The sequence below is a fragment of the Dendronephthya gigantea genome, unplaced genomic scaffold (assembly GCF_004324835.1).
Source record: "Dendronephthya gigantea isolate DGI-Jeju-01 unplaced genomic scaffold, DenGig_1.0 000103F, whole genome shotgun sequence".
Lineage (NCBI taxonomy): Eukaryota > Metazoa > Cnidaria > Anthozoa > Malacalcyonacea > Nephtheidae > Dendronephthya > Dendronephthya gigantea.
The window spans coordinates 761912-783160 of record NW_021163113.1 but is presented as its reverse complement, the minus strand read 5'-3'; the positions used below and the strand labels follow the sequence as shown (position 1 = coordinate 783160).

General features: G+C 38.4%; 1 protein-coding gene and 1 long non-coding RNA gene across 6 annotated transcripts; one reads left to right on the top strand and one right to left on the bottom strand.

Annotated features, from left to right (window-relative positions):
* Window positions 1-310: 310 nt before the first annotated feature.
* Window positions 311-20311, bottom strand: LOC114534636 (gamma-butyrobetaine dioxygenase-like). 5 transcript variants are annotated; one of them, XM_028556111.1, is made up of 5 exons: window positions 16887-17025; window positions 13862-14435; window positions 2441-2546; window positions 1353-1558; window positions 311-965 (listed from the first exon to the last, which is right to left on the bottom strand). In XM_028556111.1, exons 1-5 carry the CDS (start codon window positions 16939-16941, stop codon window positions 599-601), a joined length of 1308 nt encoding a protein of 435 aa, XP_028411912.1. In that variant the 5' UTR covers window positions 16942-17025; the 3' UTR covers window positions 311-598. The 5 variants fall into 5 exon arrangements, with proteins under 5 accessions (XP_028411912.1, XP_028411911.1, XP_028411910.1 ...); XM_028556110.1 differs by lacking the exon at window positions 16887-17025 and adding an exon at window positions 15978-16260; XM_028556109.1 differs by lacking the exons at window positions 311-965; window positions 1353-1558; window positions 2441-2546 and adding exons at window positions 19368-19436; window positions 20227-20311 and having other exon boundaries at window positions 14350-14435; window positions 16887-18600.
* Window positions 19780-21156, top strand: LOC114534637. Its single transcript, XR_003688147.1, has 3 exons — window positions 19780-20004; window positions 20252-20330; window positions 20691-21156. It is a non-coding gene; the product is annotated as an uncharacterized LOC114534637 (long non-coding RNA).
* Window positions 21157-21249: the final 93 nt, after the last annotated feature.

Genomic DNA, 21249 nt, shown 5'->3' with positions numbered 1-21249 from the left:
ATCTGCCTCCAGGATCACTGTCCAGGATCCATTGGGACACGTTGCCGTGACGACACTGAGCTATAAATCATATGCTGAGACTGGACATCAAAGTCACTGGACGCAGAAATTGGAGCAAAATTGCCTAAATTTCAGTTTGAAATTTAATTCATACTTTCGATTACATTTTAGTTCTCAAGAGATGCTTTAAAATTATTTGGTAGTTAATGAAATCCATTTTTATAATATTACATCCATTTTTATAATATTACAATGTTCACAACTGAATACTTTCATTAGCCAATCATATGTCAACTATATCGCAGACAACACTAACACTAACTATAGCTCATCCTAAAAGATAACTACCTTTTCATACAACTGAACTAGTCCTGGGGCGCATATTGAGGGAGGGGGGGTGATACCCCAGAGTTTGTGAAATTAGTGTTACAATTAGCGAACCGGGCGATTCCTGGTGAGAGACCTATATGCTATATAGCCGAAATAAATTGCAACCCAAAATAAAGCTTCCAAAGGTTTTAAATTTAAAAAAATCCTGGCGCCTTCAACGAACGCGGGAGACTCCAGATATACTTTTTATATGCGCCCCTGATCTAGTTTAAAAAAAGTCATTTGATACTTCATGCAAATAAGGACTTTTAAGGCCGAGTTTTCTTTGTAAGACGCGGAGTTTGGAGAAAACCGCATCCCAATCCATGTATGTGACCTGAATCCATCTTTTGAGAGGCCCTGCTGTTGTATCAAGGGCCGTTCTTCCGTGTAGGACCCTTGTGTTTTGAATTACGGCTATCTGGCCTGGTCTCATATGGTAATCGACGGTGTTTTCTGGTGCATAGAGTATTTTCATGAGTTCATGATAAGCATCGTGGAATTGAAGAAGTTGGTCGACGGTTGTGTACTTGTCAATCTCTGACATCAGCATGTTGCTGACGATGAAATCCGTGATTCGTCCATGTTTGTTTGTTCTAGGAAATCAGAAAAGTAACATTCTCTAAAAATCGGTCATTTTCTTCTACTTATCGGATTTCAATCCATAGATTGTGGGATTAGATGCACATCACTGCTGAATTTGTTTTATGAGCGAGGAAAATTTCTTGAAGAAGTAAAAGTGGATGAAATGCACAAATGCTTCGTGAAATAGAAGAGAGACGAGATCAAGAAAGACGAATGGTCGAACTTCGCGAGAAGACATTTTGAGGACATGTTTTTGACACAAGTCCATGAAAAACCAATAACAGACGAAGCGAAAGGCGAGGGGTTGGTTCCCCCGTCGCTCTGGAATTGTTAATTTATTTAAAAGCTAGCGAGCTTTCTTACCATCGAGTTACACAAATTGTTTCATTGAAACTTACTTGATAATGGGATTGGAATAACTTATGGAATATTCCCCGGTGACATTTGCTCCTTCGTCAGCAAATTTCACCTCGACGTTTTTTAAAAGATCGAATGCCTCAGGGCAGGTTTGCTTCAGCTGTTTAACGACATTAAAACCATCAACGTAAAGACTTTTACCACCCCTCTCCTGGTCTGGTTGATCGATACAATGTAATGCTGCAATCTAGTTTAGAATAATTTGAAATCAGAACAACTTGAGAAGAAAATCGTAAAGGCGTTGAGTAATAGTTGTGGTTGTTGTTGGTTGTTGTTGTTGTTGTTGTGGTTGTTGTGGTTGGTTGTTGTTGTTTGTGATGGTGGTTGTTGTTGTCGTTGTTGTTGTTGGTGGTGGTGGTGGTGCATGGTGGTTGTTAGTTGTTGTTGGTTGTTGTTGTTGGTGGTGGTTGTTGTTGTCGTTGTTGTTGTTGTTGGTGGTGGTGGTGCATGGTGGTTGTTAGTTGTTGTTGGTGGTTGGTTGTTGTTGTGGTTGATTGTTGTTGGTTGTTGTTGTTGTTGGTGGTGGTGCATGGTGGTTGTTGTTGTTGTTGTTGCTGGCTGTTATTGTGGCTGGTTGTTGTTAATTGTTGTCGCTATTAGCCTTTCTCACGATGACGAATACGTCGCCATTTTTGGGGTACTTTTTTTCAAAACCCTGAACGTAAGAACTCGTAAGGGCGACTGTCTTTAATCTTAGAGTGAATTTATTCTTCAAATGGTCTGTTGATTCTAAAAATATTGCTTCTTATGTTAAATCATAATTTTTAAACGCATTTCAGAAAATTGAAAGTACCCCAAAACGTCATCGTGAGAGAGGAGAATTGGTTATTGTTCCTGTTGTTTTGCGGTTGCTAATGTTGCTGTTGCTGTTATTTGCTATTGTTGTTATTTGCTATTGCTTTCGTTGTTATTCTTATATATGTTGCCGTTGTTGTTATTATTGTCGCCTTGTTGCTGTTTTCCGCCGTTGTTGTTGTAGTTGTTGCTGTGGTTGTTGCTGTGATACTGGATCAAATCCGAACAATCTTGCCAGTAACGACCCTTACGTCGACCAGTGCTGGATACTTACAGACGGCGGTGAACAAACATTTGATATATCGGTGTGGAAATATAACGCGTTGTTCGTGTAGCTGATATTGGTAGGGTTGTCAACAACTTTGGCATTCCAGCAATCCCTGGAAAGATAAAGCGAGAAAAACGAATGACCGGGCTCGTAAAATTGCATCGTTATTTCTTCTTTAGGGAACTTTAAATGCATGTGACTACGGTTCCCACTAAGGTTACGAGATCATTACTTTCAAGTAATGGACCAGAGCTTTTCCTCAATAGACGGGCACTAATTGACGAGAGAAAACAGATAAATTCTAAACGAAAATGGCAATCGCAAATGCAATGATATTGTAGGGTACTCAATAGACTGCTACTCGAAAGTAATAATGTGAATAAAAAAAATCAATTCGTTTCTTGAAACTGAATGCATCTGAGAACATAACCGTGAAAAGTAGTGAGAATTGGCAAATGTAATGCATCGTAGTTGCTGTATCTATGGCTCTGATGTGCCATAACGGAATTTTTGCCAAAAATTTTTTTTCCATTTCAGTTTATTTATGCGTATTAAATATACTACCTAATTACATTATTGCTTTATTTCTACCTATTTTTGATACAATTTTACAAAGGAATTTTTAAAAATTGTTCAATAATGTTAAGATATTTACTTCAGTTATACGAACATCCATTTTTCTTCGTGCCGTGTTTGTTTACAGTATATAACTAATTTAGCCTATAGTTTTTTTACTAAATGTTTAATTATACCTATAGGAAAAAATTAAAATCAATAACTACAGGCCACAGCTCACATAGGCATCTAAAATGTGAAAGAACTGCAGTTTTGTCTTGTTACAATTTTTTTTCGGTCGAGAAACTTCGTGCTTCGTACTATGTAATGTTTTGAGAGGAACCCCTTGCTGTGATGAGTTATTCTTGCCCATTTATGTCAATGATTTTTCATAAAAGTACACGTCACAGTATTCGAATTTCTCCGAACTGTTTAACGACAAATCATTAAACAGAAGCTGAGATGTGCATTTTACCAGGGATATATCAACGAAGCACGCAAAAAGGAATGTTTCGCCTGGGTTGATCTGCATCGCATTCCTCAACTGCGCGACAATGTGGGCTTTGAGCAACTCTTCGTCACGTGTGTAACACGTGGTGACCAACTGAGGACATTTCAGGAGAGGACACCACTGAGAATGACTCAACGATTGGACGGATCTGGATGACAGAGAGGCGAAAATGGAATCACTCGCCTTCGACAACCCATTCGAAATGTTAGACGGAAGAGCTTCTAATGGTTCCCAATTAACGATAAATTTATTCTTGAACAGGATACTAGCAAGCTTACCTTGTTCGAGAAAGCTGGACAATTCAAATTTACTTAAGCGAGGAAAGTCAACGCGCAAATTTGCCCAGAGCTTCTGAAGACTGAAAGATAGCTCAGATGAGTTTCCATTCACGAAACAACGATAAATTGCAACTTTATCCAAGAAAAAGTCCTTCGACTTTTTAACAATGTCGATGTGTTCTACTGCAGTTGCTGACATTGCAAATCTTTCAACTTTTACTCGTGGAAAATTCTGTTTCACGTAATCTCGACTCTTTTGGATCAATTGTTTACCGATTCCCTGGCGACGATAGCCGAGATGTACCCGAAGTCCTTGAACAATCACTGTGTTTCCTTCGTCGAAAATGCATAACTTGTAGACCCACAGCCTTGCCATTTTTCTCTGCGATTAGAATTCTTCTATGCGGGTCTTTCAAATAGTTTAAAAACTCGACGGTGATGCAATCATAGCCCCATAAATTCCTTCTGACATCTCATAGATGGCTGTAGGTCATTCTCGTTAGCCAAACGAAACAAAAGCTCTTCACCCATGTTGAAAATGTTTTAAACGTTTTGGTTGAAGTGTTGACCGGGCAGTCTATATATAGACATATCATATAAGAAAAACGGAGACCAGGAGTCATTACGAGTATGACACAGTTCTGAGTTACGAACTTGTGGTAGAACGACTTACCGTTATAAACTGATTATACAAACAAGTTGTGATTGATTTTATCAAAGTGTGATTTTATGTAAAGAGAATTCTTGTGTCAAGATTTTGTTTGTGTTCTGAATACACACATTATTTTGTTCTCTAAATACACATCTTCACGAAACCATGGCCTTTTATTCCAGAGAGCACACAGAGATTGAATATCTTCGTCCGCTACTTCGTGTGATATGGTTAAATTAATTATAGACCTCGCTCTTTAATTATACATTCAGTAAGTTTTCTTTCTTTTCTTTCATCGCCGCAGGCCATGATTTGCCCGGAAAGCAAAATAAAATTTTCTTTAATATATCGTTCAATTTTTAACCAAATTCTATCAAATTTTCATTTATTAGAGAGTAGTAAGCCCCACCTGGGTAATCAACTTCAGTTCTACCTTGTTCTAAATCTCATTGTGTTCGAAATGAACTATAAAGAATAGTGATTTTATTTGCTACGTTGTGAGGTTATTCAGTGGCGTGACCCGCCTGAAGATTTGTCATGCTGTATGCAAATTTCATGTTATTATTATTCATTTCTTTAGAAATAACAAAATATTAGCATAGCATGACAAAGGTTACTATGCGTGCATGTCTGAAAACCATCAAAAGCTTTTCCTATCAAAATCGAAGACATGGCTTCTTTTTCGAGAACAAGCTTATCTTAGGGGCTGTTTACATGAGCCCGGTTACCCGAGATTCAACGAAGCGTGAGAGGACTTTGAAGTATTGAAATAAGTCTTTATGACACCAAACAAGCACATGCTGTTGTTGTGATGAATATAAGACTGCCGTTATCTGCTCATTTCAATACCTCAAAATCATCTCACGCTTCGTTGAATCTCGGGTAACGGGGCTCGTGTAAACAGCCCCTTAGGGCCTGTTTACATGGAGCAAGTTATCCCGGCTAGGCGAGGTGAAAACTGCATATAATGAAAGACTAATCAGGTTAAGCCTTTCATATGATCTACCTCGCCTAACTCGCTCCATGTAAATAGGCCGTTACAGCGATTTACAAGCCACCGTTAATCCTGAAGTTTTTATCACGTTTGTTTACGTTTCAAACTTTTGGGTTTAACCGGAAACGTCGAGTGTTGAGCTATCAACCAATCCGGTACACTGTGATATTTCGACAGTTTTGACAGCATGGGTGGGACCGACCTGTCAATAAATTATGATTTGTGGCACTTCACTCGATGCAGGAATATTCTAAAGGTTTAAAGAGTCTTAATTTCGAGTGGTATTATACACACTTCAAATTCAAGCCAGGAACAGTTGATGGAAAAATGAGTCAACCATAGGTCCTTCGGCAGGAATCGAACCTACGCTTTTGCGATGCCGGTGCAATGCTCTTGCCACTGAGCTACAGAGGTAGCTGACACGCTTGCTCTTGTCAGCTACCTCTGTAGCTCAGTGGCAAGAGCATTGCACCGGCATCGCAAAGGCGTAGGTGCGATTCCGACCTGTCAATAGTTTAACATTCGATGTTTCCGGTTAAACCCGAAAGTTTGACATGTAAACAAACGTGATAAGAACTCGGTGGCTTGCAAATAGCTGTATAGATGAGCTGTATCATGGATCAAATTTTAGTGGAAAAGATTCCAATCGCAAAAATACCAGAAATTTCAGGGTTTTTAAAAGATAATCGATAGCTTGTGTATTTGAATTGGAGGTTATAATGCCTATAATTATATCTTTATGTAAATAGTATATATACTGTAGGGTCAGGTATAATCAATAACTTAAATTATATACGCCAGAGTGGACATAGCTGCGACAGGTCTCTGGCAGAGATGTGAAAAAGAATTTTTTGATGGCAGGGTGTTTAATCCTTACGGCTTACGCTTCAACACATCGACGCTAGACTCTTACCAGCTCGTTTAGCACCAACGAACGTGAGAAGAAACGTCAGTACAATCAAAGAATTGTTGAAGTTGAGCATAGATCCCTCACCCCTGTCGTTTTTAGTGCCTAAGGGAGACTTCTCACTTCCTTTCGTTCCTAGTACCTCCATCGTTCTCAACTGGTTATGCCAAAATCGAGCTAGGGTTGTGTGTGTCTGTGGTAGTCGTTCTTGGAGAACTGTAAACATTCATTCAACTACAGATATCCCGTTGTCGGAATAGAACTCAAATATTACTTAATTTGGTTTGCTGTAGTTTATATTTAAGTTTATATACATGATTTGTTTACTTATTAAGACATTTCTCTTATTTATATTGTGCATGCATTATAATAAGTATATGATTTGATTTTGTTGATCTAAAAGCATGGGGGGATTTGAAACAAGTGTTTATACAAGTAATTTTATTATACAATACGTTTGATGTTTCTTGTCGAGCTCAATCTTGTCTAACATATCTAAGAAACTAGAGCACTCACTTGCAAAAACACCTAATGAGCTTATTGAGAGATGAATTAATTTTACGTCACAAAAATAATAATTACAATGATATAAAGAAAGCGTTCACAAAATATGGATCGCACGTGACGTGCCGAAATCGACCTGCTTAATTCTTAAACCTGGCGCACACTGGTCAACTTTCCACTAGGCGAGTTTATTCGCGCCACACGAAGCGATATATACGGTTCCAACTAAGGTTACGAGATCATTACTTTCTAGTAATGGACCGGAGTTTTTCCTTAAAACAGATAGATTCTAAACGAAAATGGGCAATCTGATATTGTAGGGTACACAATAGGTGCTGCCACTCGGAAGTAATAATGTGAATAAGAAAAATCAATTCGTTTCTTGAAACAATGCACCTGAGAACGTAACCGTGAAAAGTAGTGAGAATGGCAAATGTAATGCATCGTAGTTGCTGTATCTATGGCTCTGATGTGCCATAACGGAATTTTTGCCAAAAATTTTTTTCCATTTCAGTTTATTTATGCGTATTAAATATACTACCTAATTACATTATTACTTTAAATCTACTATTTTTGATACAATTTACAAAGGAATTTTTTAAAATTGTTCAATAATGTTAAGATATTTACTTCAGTTATACGAACATGCATTTTTCTTCGTGCGTGTTTGTTTACATATAACTAATTTAGCCTATAGTTTTTTTACTAAATGTTTAATTACCTATAGGGAAAAATTAAAATCAATAACTACAGGCCACAGCTCACATAGGCATCTAAAATGTGAAAGAACTGCAGTTTTGTCTTGTTACAATTTTTTTTCGGTCGAGAAACTTCGTGCTTCGTACTATGTAATGTTTGAGAGGAACCCCTTGCTGTGATGAGTTATTCTTGCCCATTTATGTCAATGATTTTTCATAAAAGTACACGTCACAGTATTCGAATTTCTCCGAACTGTTTAACGACAAATCATTAAACAGAAGCTGAGATGTGCATTTTACCAGGGATATATCAACGAAGCACGCAAAAAGGAATGTTTCGCCTGGGTTGATCTGCATCGCATTCCTCAACTGCGCGACAATGTGGGCTTTGAGCAACTCTTCGTCACGTGTGTAACACGTGGTGACCAACTGAGGACATTTCAGGAGAGACACCACTGAGAATGACTCAACGATTGGACGGATCTGGATGACAGAGAGGTGAAAATGGAATCACTCGCCTTCGACAACCCATTCGAAATGTTAGACGGAAGAGCTTCTAATGGTTCCCAATTAACGATAAATTTATTCTTGAACAGGATACTAGCAAGCTTACCTTGTTCGAGAAAGCTGGACAATTCAAATTTACTTAAGCGAGGAAAGTCCACGCGCAAATTTGCCCAGAGCTTCTGAAGACTGAAAGATAGCTCAGATGAGTTTCCATTCACGAAACAACGATAAATTGCAACTTTATCCAAGAAAAAGTCCTTCGACTTTTTAACAATGTCGATGTGTTCTACTGCAGTTGCTGACATTGCAAATCTTTCAACTTTTACTCGTGGAAAATTCTGTTTCACGTAATCTCGACTCTTTTGGATCAATTGTTTACCGATTCCCTGGCGACGATAGCCGAGATGTACCCGAAGTCCTTGAACAATCACTGTGTTTCCTTCGTCGACAAAATGCATAACTTGTAGACCCACAGCCTTGCCATTTTTCTCTGCGATTAGAATTCTTCTATGCGGGTCTTTCAAATAGTTTAAAAACTCGACGGTGATGCAATCATAGCCCCCATAAATTCCTTCTGACATCTCATAGATGGCTGGTAGGTCATTCTCGTTAGCCAAACGAAACAAAAGCTCTTCACCCATGTTGAAAATGTTTTAAACGTTTTGGTTGAAGTGTTGACCGGGCAGTCTATATATAGACATATCATATAAGAAAAACGGAGACCAGGAGTCATTACGAGTATGACACAGTTCTGAGTTACGAACTTGTGGTAGAACGACTTACCGTTATAAACTGATTATACAAACAAGTTGTGATTGATTTTATCAAAGTGTGATTTTATGTAAAGAGAATTCTTGTGTCAAGATTTTGTTTGTGTTCTGAATACACACATTATTTTGTTCTCTAAATACACATCTTCACGAAACCATGGCCTTTTATTCCAGAGAGCACACAGAGATTGAATATCTTCGTCCGCTACTTCGTGTGATATGGTTAAATTAATTATAGACCTCGCTCTTTAATTATACATTCAGTAAGTTTTCTTTCTTTTCTTTCATCGCCGCAGGCCATGATTTGCCCGGAAAGCAAAATAAAATTTTCTTTAATATATCGTTCAATTTTTAACCAAATTCTATCAAATTTTCATTTATTAGAGAGTAGTAAGCCCCACCTGGGTAATCAACTTCAGTTCTACCTTGTTCTAAATCTCATTGTGTTCGAAATGAACTATAAAGAATAGTGATTTTATTTGCTACGTTGTGAGGTTATTCAGTGGCGTGACCCGCCTGAAGATTTGTCATGCTGTATGCAAATTTCATGTTATTATTATTCATTTCTTTAGAAATAACAAAATATTAGCATAGCATGACAAAGGTTACTATGCGTGCATGTCTGAAAACCATCAAAAGCTTTTCCTATCAAAATCGAAGACATGGCTTCTTTTTCGAGAACAAGCTTATCTTAGGGGCTGTTTACATGAGCCCGGTTACCCGAGATTCAACGAAGCGTGAGAGGACTTTGAAGTATTGAAATAAGTCTTTATGACACCAAACAAGCACATGCTGTTGTTGTGATGAATATAAGACTGCCGTTATCTGCTCATTTCAATACCTCAAAATCATCTCACGCTTCGTTGAATCTCGGGTAACGGGGCTCGTGTAAACAGCCCCTTAGGGCCTGTTTACATGGAGCAAGTTATCCCGGCTAGGCGAGGTGAAAACTGCATATAATGAAAGACTAATCAGGTTAAGCCTTTCATATGATCTACCTCGCCTAACTCGCTCCATGTAAATAGGCCGTTACAGCGATTTACAAGCCACCGTTAATCCTGAAGTTTTTATCACGTTTGTTTACGTTTCAAACTTTTGGGTTTAACCGGAAACGTCGAGTGTTGAGCTATCAACCAATCCGGTACACTGTGATATTTCGACAGTTTTGACAGCATGGGTGGGACCGACCTGTCAATAAATTATGATTTGTGGCACTTCACTCGATGCAGGAATATTCTAAAGGTTTAAAGAGTCTTAATTTCGAGTGGTATTATACACACTTCAAATTCAAGCCAGGAACAGTTGATGGAAAAATGAGTCAACCATAGGTCCTTCGGCAGGAATCGAACCTACGCTTTTGCGATGCCGGTGCAATGCTCTTGCCACTGAGCTACAGAGGTTGATACGCTTGCTCTTGTCAGCTACCTCTGTAGCTCAGTGGCAAGAGCATTGCACCGGCATCGCAAAGGCGTAGGTGCGATTCCGACCTGTCAATAGTTTAACATTCGATGTTTCCGGTTAAACCCGAAAGTTTGACATGTAAACAAACGTGATAAGAACTCGGTGGCTTGCAAATAGCTGTATAGATGAGCTGTATCATGGATCAAATTTTAGTGGAAAAGATTCCAATCGCAAAAATACCAGAAATTTCAGGGTTTTTTAAAAGATAATCGATAGCTTGTGTATTTGAATTGGAGGTTATAATGCCTATAATTATATCTTTATGTAAATAGTATATATACTGTAGGGTCAGGTATAATCAATAACTTAAATTATATACGCCAGAGTGGACATAGCTGCGACAGGTCTCTGGCAGAGATGTGAAAAAGAATTTTTTGATGGCAGGGTGTTTAATCCTTACGGCTTACGCTTCAACACATCGACGCTAGACTCTTACCAGCTCGTTTAGCACCAACGAACGTGAGAAGAAACGTCAGTACAATCAAAGAATTGTTGAAGTTGACATAGATCCCTCACCCCTGTCGTTTTTAGTGCCTAAGGGAGACTTCTCACTTCCTTTCGTTCCTAGTACCTCCATCGTTCTCAACTGGTTATGCCAAAATCGAGCTAGGGTTGTGTGTGTCTGTGGTAGTCGTTCTTGGAGAACTGTAAACATTCATTCAACTACAGATATCCCGTTGTCGGAATAGAACTCAAATATTACTTAATTTGGTTTGCTGTAGTTTATATTTAAGTTTATATACATGATTTGTTTACTTATTAAGACATTTCTCTTATTTATATTGTGCATGCATTATAATAAGTATATGATTTGATTTTGTTGATCTAAAAGCATGGGGGGATTTGAAACAAGTGTTTATACAAGTAATTTTATTATACAATACGTTTGATGTTTCTTGTCGAGCTCAATCTTGTCTAACATATCTAAGAAACTAGAGCACTGACTTGCAAAAACACCTAATGAGCTTATTGAGAGATGAATTAATTTTACGTCACAAAAATAATAATTACAATGATATAAAGAAAGCGTTCACAAAATATGGATCGCACGTGACGTGCCGAAATCGACCTGCTTAATTCTTAAACCTGGCGCACACTGGTCAACTTTCCACTAGGCGAGTTTATTCGCGCCACACGAAGCGATATATACGGTTCCAACTAAGGTTACGAGATCATTACTTTCTAGTAATGGACCGGAGTTTTTCCTTAAAACAGATAGATTCTAAACGAAAATGGGCAATCTCATATTGTAGAGTACACAATAGGTACTGCCACTCGGAAGTAATAATGTGAATAAGAAAAATCAATTCGTTGCTTGAAACAATGCACCTGAGAACGTAACCGTGAAAAGTAGTGAGAATCGGCAAATGTAATGCATCGTAGTTGCTGTATCTATGGCTCTGATGTGCCATAACGGAATTTTTGCCAATTTTTTCTATTACAGTTTATTTATGCGTATTAAATATACTACCTAATTACATTATTACTTTAAATCTACTCATTTTTGATACAATTTTACAAAGGAATTTTTTTAACTGTGCAATAAAGGTAAGATATTTACTATAACAGTTATACAAAAATGCATTTTTCTTCGTGCCGTGTTTGTTTACAATATCACTAATTTAGCCTATAGTTTTTTTACTAAATGTTTAATTACCTATAGGGAAAAATTAAAATCAATAACTACAGGCCACAGCTCACATAGGCATCTAAAATGTGAAAGAACTGCAGTTTTGTCTTGTTACAATTTTTTTTTCGGTCGAGAAATTTCGTGCTACTTCGTGCTTCGTACTATGTAATGTTTTGAGAGGAACCCCTTGCTGTGATGAGTTATTCTTGCCCATTTATGTCAATGACTTCTCATAAAAGTACACGTCACAGTATTCGAATTTCTCCGAACTGTTTAACCACAAATCATTAAACAGAAGCTGAGATGTGCATTTTACCAGGGATATATCAACGAAGCACGCAAAAAGGAATCTTTCGCCTGGGTTGATCTGCATCGCATTCCTCAACTGCGCGACAATGTGGGCTTTGAGCAACTCTTCGTCACGTGTGTAACACGTGGTGACCAACTGAGGACATTTCAGGAGAGGACACCACTGAGAATGACTCAACGATTGGACGGATCTGGATGACAGAGAGGCGAAAATGCAATCACTCTCCTTCGACAACCCATTCGAAATATTAGACGCAAGAGCTTCTAATAGTTCCCAATTAACGATAAATTTATTCTTGAACAGGATGCTAGCAAGCTTTCCTTGTTCAAGATAGCTGGACAATTCAAATTTACTTAAGCGAGGAAAGTCCACGCGCAAATTTGCCCAGAGCTTCTGAAGACTGAAAGATAGCTCAGATGAGTTTCCATTCACGAAACAACGATAAATTGCAACTTTATCCAAGAAAACGTCCTTCGACTTTTTAACAATGTCGATGTGTTCTACTGCAGTTGCTGACATTGCAAATCTTTCAACTTTTACTCGTGAAAAATTCTGTTTCGCATAATCTCGACTCTTTTGGATCAATTGTTTACCGATTCCCTGGCGACGATAGCCGAGATGTACCCGAAGTCCTTGAACAATCACTGTTTTTCCTTCGTCGACAAAATGCATAACTTGTAGACCCACAGCTTTGCCATTTTTCTCTGCGATTAGAATTCTTCTATACGGGTCTTTCAAATAGTTTAAAAACTCGACGGTGATGCAATCATAGCCTCCATAAATTCCTTCTGACATCTCATAGATGGCTGGTAGGTCATTCTCGTTAGCCAAACGAAACATAAGCTCTCCATCCATGTTGAAAATGTTTTAAAGGTTTCCCCCGTAGACTAGAAATATTTGTAGGCGACAATTGTCACGTACGAATGAAATGTGTAATATGATGGGTTTCGCATAAGAACGAAATACAACGAATTACGAAAGGTAAATTACGACGAATTATGACGAAATATGTTACAAGAAAAGCAGCCTTTATGAAACTTTAGCGGTTTTATTACGTGTAAAAATGAAAATTAAAACTAAAAATTAAGATCCGGCCGAAGGAGAACGAAAAGTCCATAAACATACGATTACTTCTTGTTTCGTTTTCATAACCATGTTTTTAACAATAATATTCGTGTTTTTCATTATTCATTTCTTTTCAAATTGGTTGTTTTAACTTTCTGTGAACATTAATATATGAATATGTCCACCCCACTTATCGATGCTGGCGACGCCACTGGTTAGGTCTCGCCGATGTTTACGACTATTCATTGCATGACTGTGAAAGAGTCAATTCCTACAGAAATGACTGATAGTTCAAATGACCTGAAATTGGCATAAGCGCAAGCGTCACAAACATACTGAAACTGTGAAAGAATCAATTCCTACAGAAATGAATAGTTAAAATGACCTGAAATTCGCATAGTGTATTTTGATATGGGATTTATGTAACTGCTGTTTTAAATCATTTTCGACCACAATGCGCCCTGTATACTGATGTAAATAGATTCGCCATGTTACTGTGAATAGCTTAGTAATGCGGCAAACTGCCGTGATGCGGCAAACTGCCGTACTTGCAAAAACACGTATGAAACAACAATTTCCACTTACCCAAAGTTTGTCTTCCTTCCCCAACCGATCTTAGCGACCATTTCCAAAACTACGCCATCACGTTGAGGTGCATTGTTAAGCATAATCATACCCCGTTGATACAGATCGTAAAGCGAATCGAAAAGACAGCGGTGATCATTCATGATGTCATTGTAATCGTAAGACGGTATTGCGTTTTGCATCGTTTCTCGGTTCCACAACACCAGTTCATCTTTCACAAGATCATCCACATTCTCTCCTCTTTTTATCCTGCTTTCTGGCATTCTCATTCGTAAAAGAAATTCACTGGAATACTCGCTTTCATGCCCGTCTGGCCAAAGACACGAGAGCGTTTTCCCATCGTCGGAAACTGTCGACTTCTTTAATGAAATGTCGACGCCAAATTCCACGATTGCATTGACGACGGTTTGATGCACAGAACACTGTGGACATTTGCAGGAATTGCAGCTGTCGCGCAGGAGGACGTGAGGATATCGCGAGGTGACGCCATCGCTCCAAAATATTTCCAGACATCTTTTGTCTGCGGTTGTCTTCATATTCTTTATGGACGGTTTTGCCGAGTCGTCATTAAACTCTAGAATTAACAGAATGCAATTACATAACGTTAGTTACAAGCGTATCGAATATAGTTTAAAGGTAACTATAGTTTTATACAACCAGCCCCTAGAAAGCAATATTTACATCCATTAAAATAAAACGCCTCGGCAAAACAAAGTTAAAGCCTATTTTTTCACTTCTTTTGTACTTTAGATACAGTATTAAAATGACTTATTTCTTCATCTGACACTTTGACAATAACAAATCGCTGTAATAATTAATCTAGTAAAAATAGGTCGCACGGCTGATCAGAGGTCACGATTTTCAATAATCAATAATTAATATACTTTTTAGGTTTAATGCAGGTAGTGATGAAAAACGGGCAATATTAGAGCGACTGATAAAACCAATTTCGGTGGCGTTATTGCAATAAAGTTGAAAAAAATATATACTTATTATATACCACTTCTCAAAGTTTGGTGTTATGTTGATTGAACAAGAAGAGCGGCTCGTTTCCTTAGTTTATCGAGACACTGTCGACAAATGTAAAGTGATGTCTCTAAAAGTCTAAAACATCAAATGGCAACTGTCGAAGAGCCTCACTAGCGTTAAATTTCGTCTTCCCGGAATTGCAATTAGGACTGGCCATGATTTTAGTATTCGGTGCGCCCGAATAATTATCATATTATTATGCAGTTCATATTACGTCACCCTACACGATAAAGCCCGCTGTTCAGCAGACTGAATTTTCCCCGTTTAATTTCCGCCCCCCTAATTCAGTCTGCGAGCAGGCTAGAAAATCATGGTTTATTCGCAAATGACAGCCTGCAGCGAAGCTTGGATCTTCAATACAGCAATCAATCAACTCAGATTGTATTTTACAAATGAACGCACTTGCTAACCATACACTGAACTCGAAATTTCAATATTGAAATTTCTCGGAGCGTAGCTCTATTTCCGCCCCTTTTTGTTGAAGTTTTAACTCCTCGAACTGGAGTTCATGCAATCTTTGAAGTGAAGCTGCCTTTGCTTCTAACGCTGCCTTTTTTGCAGCAGCTCTGGCTTTGGCACTCGCTGAACTTCTCGTCGAACTTGCGTTAGATTTTCTAGACCTTAAGGAACTGACGCAATTAATCGATTCCTCGAGACGGATCTCAGCCGCTAAAAGTGTATTATCCTTCCGTTCCGTAACCTCGTACCCAGGATCTTTTCTCTGTGCTCCGTTCCGTTGTTTGCTCAGCCACAGAGGTACCTTTGTTTGATGTTTTTCCGCTTCTTCTAACACAATTGCGCAATAAAGAGTCGAGTTCGATTTCTCCTCTTCATTACCTAGCCTTTCGTGATAAGCTTTATGCGCGAGTTGAAATTCGTTCACAATTTCGTAAAGGTCGACAATGACAGCTTGGATCTTCGATTGTATTTTACAAATAAACGCACTTGCTAACCATACAATGAACTCGAAATCTCAATATTGAAATTTCTCGTTCATTGTATGGTCCGAGCGTGCGTTTCTTTGCGAACAAAACACTCACAACAGTCTCTATATAACCATAAATAAATCATGTAATATAGATAATACCTTGGCGTGAAGGATCGCTTGCTGTTCTTGATGTCGCAAAAGAACCGACAGACCTTAACAAACTAGTCCTATTTCTTCGCACTAAGAAGGCCTTTAATGTCTTGAGAAGCATTTCGGTCCGCCCAAGCGCAAGAGGCACAAACATAAACTGTAGCTAAAGCCTAAATGTGTACTTCGGTAATAGACTGATTGTCGCGAATTAGGTGATTGAAACGCATTCATCTATGTCCAACAGAATTGGTAGATATCAGCGCACATACAGTATAATTAGACAGTATAAAGACGTGAGATAATATTGCTATATGTAAATTGATACGTGGAATTTCAAAAGGGCAGTGAAGTTTATCAACGCCTGGGTGTTCTGTCTTTCTGTCTTGATATATAATGTTACAGATATATGATATAATTTGATAGTATTTCAAATCTAAATTACCTAAATTATTATTTCAAATCTAAATATAAATTAATTAAATTTTGTCAGAATTGTCTATTGGAAGCCAAATTTTCAAGTCGAGTCAAAAAAAGAATGGGTTTAATCCATCTCTTCGTGTTCACAGTTCAAGGATATGTTTTTTAAGACAACCTTAAGCGCGTTAAGGCCATGTTACACGGTTCAATTTTTCTTGCAACTTGCAATGCAATAGAAGAATTGCATTGCAAGTTGCATTGCAAAATTGCACCGTGTAACAGGGCCTTCAGGCATCTCGATTGTGCATATTGCACAGACGTAAACATATTTTTTACATGAAGGGGAAATTCATCTATTATACGAATGTCTGAAGTGCAATACTGATTAACACAATTAACACATTAACACAAAGGAATTAAAACCAGATGTTTCAATTTTATTTCATTTCAATTGTGTTTGGTGCGTGACCTTTGGGGTGAATACAGCAGTCAGAATTTTACCTCTTACTTTTTGAAACATCGTGTTCATCAGCACACCACTGCAGTAGCACCCCATCTTGGTTCGTGCATTGTCGGAAGTTCTTCCCAGGTGAAGGAATCAAATTTGAAACTTTCCGCAGAGTTCAGTTCATTCCCGCCATCGTCTTCACCTCCTATGACAAACACGGTGTCTTCAATCGTTGCTGCCGCACATCCTTTCCTCTTATACTTCATATTTGGTAACATGTGACTCTTCTGCGTCGTAACATTGTATATTAATACTCTGTCCATTGGTTCACCATCAGTGTCGACGCCTCCGAGTAAAATTACATTGTCATCGCCTTGTTTGACGGCAGCCATGTCACTCACAGGATAGGGCAATGGTGCTAACTCTTGACATTCACACCTCTCAATATCATACAGCAAAACACTTTTAAACGTTTTTCTATAGTTCATGTCTTTTCTACCTCCCAGAATGACAATCTTATCACCAAACAACGAGGCACAATGTGACCATCTTGGCTGGGGCATGGTAGCCAGCTCTCTCCTGGTATATGGTGGGACAAGAGAAACCTCGGTAATCTTGTTTGAATACGCACCAACGCTACAATCATACCCTCCAATTACTATTAACCGTCCATTATAGACGAAACTGGAGTGACCATATAACGACGAGGATAGTTCAGCAGGAACGATTTCCCAGGTTATGGACTGATCAACGTGAACAGCATTCGTTGATATTTTCTCAATTGCTTTCGATCCACTGCCTAAAAAACCACCAATGACGAAAATTTGATTGTTGTAAACAACCGAAGATGCTACCTGACGGCATTCTTTCATCGGCTGAAGCAGCGTCCACGTTGCAGTTGAGGGATCGAACATCTCAACGGAATTCAAACATTCACTATTCTTGCCTCCAGCAACAACAATCTTCCCCTCTCTTTCAATTCTACCCGCTTTTGCGAGACCTTTTTTTACGCCTTCTCGCCCAGCCAGAACTACGTGCAGTGTTTGCTCTGTCAAAAACTCCAACTGTTGCGACAACTGATTTAAAGTTTTCTTTATTTCTATATTGTCCGCTTTGAGTTCCTGGTTGCTTTCTTCCTGCTTATTGAGTTGTTTGTGAACCAGTTCAACTTTTGCGATTACATTTTCCTCCACTGCTTTGATATTTCTCTCACTTCTTTTCAGCTTTTCCCCGACTTCGTTCAACTTTACATTCATCGCAGCCAAATTATTTTTGACCACATCCATCTCACGACTTATACCACTGCAGTTGTGACATTTAATCCTACGTTTTTCACACGCACCGCCGTCGTGATGCATTAAGTCTTGCCTATTCACTTCTAGACCACAGCCTTTGTTCGCACAGACCACTGGAGAAAACGCACATTCGGCAACATGCCTTTCAAGATCTCCTAACTCGACAAACATTTCACAACCGCGGTTGAAGAATTCGCAGCGAATCTTCAACTCTGAAAGTAGGTTTGTCAAGGTCCGCGATGCTTGGGTTAAAGTATTGACTGTTAGTTGCTCCATACATACCGGACATGTTCGAGAGTTCACGAGATGCCTGGTGATACAAGCTCGACAGAACAAGTGTTCATTACGTCGACACATGACTGGATGTTTCATGACATTGTAGCAAATACCACAATGAAATGTCTGGCTAACAGGATATTGAAATAGTTCATCTTCATAACCTGTTTCGTACGATGCCATTTCCTGTTTTCACCTGTTCAAAAAATAACAAGTTTAGAAACTAGAGTATACCTAGCCACTGATCTTAAGACTATATTGGAAAATGCATCTGGCATTCATACTTGAAGCCATCTTGGTGAAGTGATATTGTTACTATGGTTCGTAAATCCTGATTAAGGGGCTGTTCACATGAGCGTAAAAGGTATTGAGGTATTGAAATGAGAAAACACGATTCCGGTAGTCGTTTGATCATCCTAACAATGAATAGCATGTGATTGTTCTATTTTAAAAAGATTCTTTTTACCTTAAAGTCCATTTTATGCTTCGTTAAATCTCGGTAACTGGGCTCATGTGAACAGCCCCTAACACGGTGAACGGGACAAAAACTCGTTATTTGAATAACTAATGAGCTCTTAACAGGATGCCTCGAATCTCATTATTTTTTATTATTTAAAATCTAATAAAATAAATAAAATAACCAGTGAGCTCACACTAATATGGCTGCTTCAAATCAAATAGACCTTTCTTATAATGACGTCAAACGCGAAAAGTCTGATGTTGCACGAAATTTGATTGGTTCCACAAAACTAACGGGCCAATCAAACTTCGTGTAACATCAGACTTTCCACGTTTGACGTCATGATGAAAAAGGTCCGTTCCACGCTCTACTTGCTAATTTAGATTCGATTCCTAACAATTCGGTTTGTGGAGAAATTGACAGGATTGAAAATATCGGCTTGAAATATATTGATGTTCTGATTTCAAAGATAACTCATTCAATTCAAAAACAAGCCTGTATACTTCCAAAAGCCAGTCCTTCGGAGTTTTTTTGTCCAGCCAGTAAATATATCACGTTGAGCCCACATCAGCCTAAATCAAATATCTCGACTTAATTAATTGAACACCCTACATTCCCAAAAGCCTGCATTCCTAATACGCGCCATTTCCAACAGGCCGCATTTTAAGCATTCGCATTTCTACATCTCCGCGTGAGTCAATATGGATGAATGTGGACCAAGAATGTGAATTCTTACGACAACATTAGAAACACACATTCATGCAAACAATACTGCATTAACACTACATGAAGTAAAACATGTACCAAACATACGCCGACGTTACATAGAAACAGCGGTTGGTGACATGATACCAGCTTTAATTTAATTTATGCTGCCATACGGCTGTCTTTGTTTACCAAATGGCGTGACTGGCGTCTATATCACATACTTTACCGTGTCATGAAATTGTACGAATAGCGACATGCAGTATTTTTTTACGTATACGTGTCGTAGCTTTGGTGAATCTTAATAAGCTCGCCAGTGAGCAGTTAGAATATACCTGGGCCTGGATGACTTAAATATTTGATATCCGTGAAGGAAAGAATATTTGCATCAACTAACAGATTACAGACACTTAATTCTTAAAGTTGATACTTGCGGTAAAATACGGCAGGCAATTGTTTATATCAATCATTATCCTCTGCCTATAAAGAAGGCTCGAAGTTAAAAATTTGGTTGAAACTATAAACTTTAAGATCCCCAAGAACTGATCGATATTGAACTCAGTCAATACATTGTAGTTGTAATATTTGTATACAAATAGGCTACGCTTGTTCACGTGGCGCTATCGTTTAGATATGCCTTAATATTTAAACTCTCACCTTGGCTTTGGTTCCTTCCTCACAGAATTTCAATCACTCTGGTTCATTTGAACGACTAAAGAAGCAGATATAAGTCTTCCAGAAGGCCCGACGAAATATTTCAGGTCAGTCTGTGTTGGTTTCATTAAAAGGTGAATATTCAATTACACGGAAATGACGACATTGTAGAGTTTTTACAGCATTTTTATTATCCTTAAAAGCGTACGTGCCTGTTACAGAAATAGGCCATAGCAGCAGCTCAACAGGCGCCTAACATATATCTTTCATAGCTGTTTATAATATATCCGAGGTGATGCAGAACCCACCAACAAAGCCGTGCAATAAAAATTCCTTTGTCTATCGGCAATTAAAGTACAGCATCGCATCACTGTACACTACAATCTTTCATGGACATGATCAGTCAAGACATTTTTTCCTCTGTAAATAATTCGTATATCAACCAGTTCTGATGAACTCTTATATAGAATCGTAACACGCATCTCAGACCATAGGTGGCCTACAGGCTAAGCTTGGCAACGTTATCACGAATTGGCAACGATCAAGGACATTCTCATGCAGACAGACGTTCTCACGGAAGTTTTCCAGGCGGTATAGGGATCCTTCATACCAACGGGTTAATGAACCTGTACCGATAAGTTCAAGAGTCCATGATTCGTATGAACTGCCTGCTTGAAGGCAGCAGAAAGACGGGCAGTGTTTACACTTCTATATATGACAGTTTTTGTACCGAACGATAGGGGTATCACCTTTAGACTCAATGTACCGATAGCCAATATTACTTTCATTTGGAACAAAATGTGGGGCATATTTCATTGAAGTTATTTTTACATTATATTATTGCAATCAACGCTTTCAAAAAACCCTTTTTTGTTAAGGCGATTGTGTAATAGCCCTTGATAGTCGATTATGTCTTTGGAAAACGACGTACCAAGCTCATATTATACAAATAAATTGCATCTTAAAAATTTAATACAGCAAATACGGAATAAGCAAAGTCCAGAAGCACGTACCTGTCATTTCAAA

Bases quoted from the DNA above. Each gene is read 5' to 3' on its own strand.
- LOC114534636 (XM_028556109.1), bottom strand. From the start codon at position 18,587: ATGGCATCGTACGAAACAGGTTATGAAGATGAACTATTTCAATATCCT.